The sequence below is a fragment of the Poecilia latipinna genome, unplaced genomic scaffold, assembly GCF_001443285.1.
Source record: "Poecilia latipinna isolate Pla-1442-1.1 unplaced genomic scaffold, P_latipinna-1.0 Scaffold917, whole genome shotgun sequence".
In the NCBI taxonomy this organism is placed as follows: domain Eukaryota; kingdom Metazoa; phylum Chordata; class Actinopteri; order Cyprinodontiformes; family Poeciliidae; genus Poecilia; species Poecilia latipinna.
The window spans coordinates 144,898-151,184 of NW_015113533.1; the positions used below are offsets into that span (position 1 = coordinate 144,898).

The 6,287-nt window shown below is 42.4% G+C and overlaps 1 protein-coding gene across 1 annotated transcript in view; it reads right to left on the reverse strand.

Moving 5' to 3' along the window:
• Positions 1–720: 720 nt before the first annotated feature.
• tmem104 (transmembrane protein 104) overlaps positions 721–6,287 on the reverse strand; it is a 46,040-nt gene continuing 40,473 nt past the window's right edge. The window contains exon 10 of the mRNA XM_015048979.1: positions 721–1,578. Coding sequence (XP_014904465.1) covers positions 815–1,578 — 764 coding nt within the window. The 3' untranslated portion in view covers positions 721–814. The remainder of the gene's footprint in view (positions 1,579–6,287) is intronic.

Here is a 6,287-nt window from a genome sequence, read left to right on the forward strand (position 1 = left end):
GGAAAATCTGGGGTGTAAAAGTAAAATTTTAGTAAGTTTTTTTTTTTTTTACATCAACTTAAATTTAAGATGACAAATAAAAATTATTACAATGAGATTTTTTGGAGCTTGTAGTTTTTAATCAATATTAAGGAATTGACTTAAAACAAGCTCCTATTTTTTGCTGACAAGTTACTTGTGAATTAGTTTTGATTTATTTAAAGTGAGATAAGATATTTGGACAATAAACTAGAATAAAAATACTTGCTAAAATGTTGAGTTTTTGCAGCGTAAGCACAGATTCCTCCGTTATTCAAATCTGCATAAATCTGGTAAAAAATAATCCGATTCGGGGACGGATCCTCTAAAAGTTGCTGGACGCCAACTCCCTTAAAACGGAGTGAAAAACTCAACCTGTCGGCTGCTTGATGAGGAAAAATATGTTTAATAAAATCCCTTTGATCACCGTGATTCACAAAAAAATTTGGTCCCTTTCGTTAAAACATTGATTGCATTTAAATTAATCAACACTGCAAAAAAAACAAAACAAAAAAACTTGCCAAGTATTTTTCTGTCTAGAGCAAATATATACATTTAAAATAAGACAAAACCAAATTATCCTTATTTAAAAAATTTTTCTGAGCATATTTTTGTGCATGCTTAGTTTTGCCTTATTTCGACTGTACTAAGATATTTGCAGTAGAAACCAGACAGAAATACTTGGCAAGGTTTTGCAGTGCAGTTTGGTTAAAAAAGGCACAGTCCGCCCAGCAGCAGCTAAGGCCTCGACAACCTAGAAAAATGGCCAACAGTCGTAGATTTTTCCAAGTGGTTCTTATTTCTTCGTCTCAGTCAGGATGATGTTGGCGGTGACGAACATGAGGCAGAACGCCGCCCACAACAACACGAACCACACCCAGACGGCATGGCGGAACGGGGAGCGGTGCTTGTTGACGGCGTCTCTGCCCATCACGGGCTCCAGGTGGCGCCTGGAGAAGAACACCAGGAACGCCGGGATGACGTACTGGATCCCAGTCCCCGCGTACGACCCTGTGATCCCCACCAGGGTCTCCAGATTGTGCGTGCAGAAAGCCACCACGATGGGCGGCACCAGGGTGATGAGGGGAAACACGACCCGGTCCACCACCCACGGGTAGGTGCCGCCGTCCCGGTGGAACAGCGTCTTCCAGTTGTTGCGCAGCGTCACGGCGATGATGGGGAAGTTGGTGCTGATGGTGAAGACGGGGAACAAGCCCAGGAAGTAGCGTAGCACCGGGATGTCCAACACGTCGCAGTTGTCAGTGAAGTTCAGGGTGTACATGTCGTGCAGCAGCGAGCTGTCGAAGCAGAAGATGGCGGTGAATGACAGCAGGACGTAGAAGCCCAGGATGAGGACGTAGTCGGCCAGAACCAGGCTGCCGACCCGCTTCTTATCCGAGATGGGCGTCACCAGGGAGGGCAGGGAGTGCTGGCACATGAAGGAGTAGACGCACACGCCGAACAGGTTGGGCACTCCGGAGAGGCTGGCGACCGGAGGGTGGCCCTCGCCCGTTCCTTTACCGATCCGGATCAGAGCCAAGACGATCATCATGGTGAAAGCTGAGAGAGAAAAAAAAAAAAAAAAAAAAGAGAAATTAAAGAATCAAACACCTAAAAGTCCGGTTCACTCACTTTAGCAACCAAAACTCCAACATCTGGTACATTTACATTTTCAGCTGCTGTGGTTCTCCTCCAAACTGCCAAACAACTGAAACCTGTTCCACCCCTCGCCTGTGGGGGCGCTGCATTGAAAACCACAGAACAACTTCCTTCTTCAAATATAAACCAAAATGGAGCAGCGCCAGATTTTAGCGGTTGTAGGATTTCTCTTATCACCATCTACCATAACTCTTTGAAAAAGTAAAAATTAGTTGCATTTAATTTCCCTTTGTGATCAATAAAGTATTTAATTTGAATCAAATTGAACTCAAATCTATAATCTGTTGAACGTGACATCAATGATTAGTCAATATGATAATGGAAAAATAATCCAAAAACATCCTTAAAAATTAACTTTAAATTGTAATGAACATTTAACACTGGAACTGGAAGACATTTTAAATATATAAAATAAATCAAAAACAAAAAAATGTCTGAATTTCAAATGTCAAAAACTTTTCTAAAGATTTCCAGGTTTTCTGGAAAATGTCAGATTCATCACATTAGTTTTTGGTGGAAATTTATTAATGTTTTTCTATCTACAATGGCCCAAATGCACTGCTGCAAAAATCCCTTTCAGGTTTTGGATCTACAATAAATATTAGGAAACTTTATGCGCTTGATTTTAGGGCTTTTTGTCCCGCTACTAGTTTGGAGACCATGCTTTAGAGGTTGAGATTGGGGCTGATTTTTTTGTCGTTTGTCAGATCTGGCAGAAGTCAGATGAGCCTCAGAGTGTCGGCAGCTCCCGCTCTTTGCCTCCGATCGATTTGTGGAAGTTTCTCTGGAAAGCGACAGAAAGCACGGTGGCCGCAGCATGGTGCCCTGTTGGGGACCAATGGTCGTCTTTCCTCCCGTCTGAGCCAGTCCGGGCACGACTGCAGGAGTCTGAGCCAGTCCGGGCGCGACTGCAGGAGTCTGAGCCAGTCCGGGCGCGACTGCAGGAGTCTGAGCCAGTCCGGGCGCGACTGCAGGAGTCTGAGCCAGTCCGGGCACGACTGCAGGAGTCGGAGCCCCGGGTCGGCCAGCAGCCAGCCGGATCCTCGCTGCTCGACACCAGGCGTCCTCTAAACGCACGGTGACATTTAGGAGAGCGGCGCGTTGCAGAGCGTATCTGAATCACACCTTCACTGTGACTGAACGCTGGAGCCTGAAGATGTTTTCAGTGTAAAATTCAAGCTTTTTTTTTAAACTCATCTCCGCACTGCAAAAACAAAAAATCTTAAAGTATTTTAGTCTAGTACACTTTAAAAAATACTAAACCAATTGTAGATTGTTTTTAAGCAACTAAACAAAGTTGTTCTAAATCATTTGACAAACTTAATTATTTGGAACAAATTACATTTTTTTAAGTTGGTGCTACATTTTCATTGTTCTGTGTTTTCTGCAAGATATAGGAGTTTATTAATATTGTAGTATTCTACAGCAGGGACAAGGTGAATTAATATAACATTTAATGTTCTTAAGTGTCACACACTCCAAAACCGTTTTATTTAACCAAAATAAAAATATAAAAATAAATTAAACCGTTAGGAATAATAAATATTCATTATACTGAAACATTTGCAAGGAATTTTGCAACAGTTGCACTCATGTACAACAGTAAATATGATTATTTTTGTTAGTTGACATCAACTATGGCCAAGGCAGAAGTGGAGTAGAAGGAAGAAATACTGCCACCTGCAGGTGAGCATCGGCAATAACATTTCTGCCCATTCTGTGCATAAAATTAGCAATAAACTGTTGATTTTGCATGAATTCACAAAAAACTGGAGGGATTAACTGATATAATTCGGCAGCAAACAGAAAAAACTGAATTAATAAAATATTTGATCACATAAGATTTTATTTCTGTGACTCTCTGGAGTCTAGAGGGCCACTTAAGAAGCTATGGGGGGCCAGATTTGGCCCTCAAACCTCGAGTTTGGCACACAAAACAGTGCATTGATGTTTAAAAGTACGAAACCAAACAAAAACTTTGAAGGCTCAATATTTTTACCCAATCTGAGGCTGAAGCAGTTTCAGTTTTAAAGATTTGTTTTTAATGAAAAATGATTTGAGAGCTTCAGAAGACGAGTCTCATTTTTCACTTGAAGATAATCCTGAAAAGGATCAGCTCCACTCTTCACCCTTTGCTTCCTACTTTTCCTTGAACTCAGCAGAATCACAGTGTGGGAAACCTGTTGCACGATTGTTCAATATTTAATGCATCTTTGGCCTCCGTCCAATGTAATCTCAGGGTGTGGGGAAAGCTCTGCTACTCCCAATTTAAACGTTAACCCTCGTATTACAGAGAGGTCGGGTGGTGGGCAACAGACCAGCTTTCAAGGACAAAAAGTCTGTTTCATCTGCAGCCATGAAGGGAGAAATGCATATCGAGTCTTTTATTTGAGATACTTTTAATCTTTACTACTCTGCAGTCACCTGCTCTACTCCAGTTTTTAATCTACAAGAGGCTGTGAGTAGGAGGAAGGTGTGGGACAGGAGGAAGGAAGCTGCTCTCCATCTTAACCCTCAGAGGTTTTCACAGGAAGCGTAATCGCATGGAGCTTTAATTAGGAGAGCCTCAGGGCAGCTGGCTGTTATCGCATTACTTAAAGCAGCTTCTCCAGCTTGGACAAGACTAAGAGTCTGAAGTGGAGGCTGTGAGAAAGGTGAGAAAGAACCTGAATCACAGACAGCTCAGGCATTTTGATCCAAGATGGAGGATGATGAATTTATTTCAGTGAACATTTTGTTGGTTAAAGTGATTCATTGTGCTTCTTTGAACATGTTAAGCACCATTTAAAATGTTCATTTTGTGTTACTTGTGTTGTCTTTGATTAAAATGTTAATTGGTTTGATGTTCTGGAACACTAAAATGTGAAAAAAAAAATATCAGGAAAACAGTTTTTCACGCCGCTGTACTTCAGTGTTTGGTTTTTTTGACGATTACTTGCAGCACTTTCTTTTGACAGCCACATATCACATCTAGGTAACTTCAACCATTTAACAAAACCTGATGTATGCGACCTGGACGGGTCCGGCAGCGGCCCTGTGAGCAAAGCTTCGACTCAACGCCCCAGAGGAAACTCCTCCAGCTTATTGTCTCCACCACAAAACCAGAGTCACCAACTGCCTCAAAAGGAAGAGAAAAGATGGAAATCCTGCAGCAAATTCAAGCTTGGAGAGGAAATCCATCACAGGAGCAACAAACTGGAGAAGCTGCAAGTCAAGCCAGAAATCAGGAAGAAAAATCTGCATTTTCAGAAAAACCCCAACATTTTAAACCTTTTAGGATCTGATGTGCTCCGTTTTCACGTTTATACTCTCTTCCCTCCAGTGGTTTTAGAGGACGACAATCATCTCATCATTAATCAGCACCGACTCCCCTTCAGCACTTCCTGGGTTAATCTCGTTGGTGATTAGAGGCTGCAGCTCTTCGCCCAGATCCAGCCAGGACTTCTCCGTTTCTCTCCGCAGCAAAACTTTATCGTATGAAACCGATCAGCTCTGATGCCGATTCTGGTGAGCGACTGGGTGATAAGTGGCTTCGCCGCCTCGCAGCGCGTTCAGCGATCTGCGATAGAGCCATCAGCAAACAGAGCAACGCAGCGCATGTAGGACCATTTATCCTGCCAGGCTCACAAGACGAGCCGGGGGATCCGAGCGCCTCTAGGCAATCTGAAAAAACTGAAGTAAAACTACATGAAAAGATCCAAACGGGTCAAAATGTTCCTGATACACAGCAGCATTCTTCATGGTTAGTAAACTAACCACAGTAGATGGATGGTATGGATGTTTTTTCCTCTCCTGTTATTGGCATATTCGTTTTAATGGGACTGAAATGATTAATTGGATTAAAATAATCGATTAATCGTCAACTAGAGTATACAGACTCCAGAAAAAAGGTAAATTGCTGAATAACTGCAGTCAGAGCGGTTATTAAACCAAATCTTTACAAATATATACACATCAATACCAAGTCATTCATGCATTGGTTTGGTGTGGAGTGCTTCAGAAAGCCAATGTAAAATCTTCACCTGTTTGTGTTCATCCATCAGTGAGGTCTGCACCGTGTGTGCTGCACACGTGATGGATGGCTTATATAAACCATCCATTCTGCCACTGCTATCGGTTTATTCACTCCCAACATGAACTATGGTGTCATCAACTGAAATGAACAAAAAATGGTTTAAAAAACTCATTTTGGGATGAAAATTCAGCTTTAGAGGCAGATCCAGCGTCCCGCCGCAGTCCTGCTTCTGAATCTGTGATTTTAAACAAAGTTTCTCAGCACCTCTGAACTGTGATTCTGCTGCACAGTTCATTAAGACTGGCTCATATTTCACTGTCGCCCTGCGAGCCGCCTGCTGAACTCCCAATTCAACAAGCCACCAGAGTCCCAGATGACCTTCAGAACCAGCGCCGCCTCCCCCACGCTCCTGAAATGCCACCATGCAGACGTCAACGCGTCTGCGGCACTTTCCAGCCTCTTCATGGTATATTAGTAAACCGAGAGCTTTAGTTGGAGGTGTGAAGGTTTTTTTCACTGTAGAGATTTTAGTTTATATTTTGAAGAGGCAGAAAAGGTCCAATTTTAACTACAGTTGAAAAATAATCGGATTAAT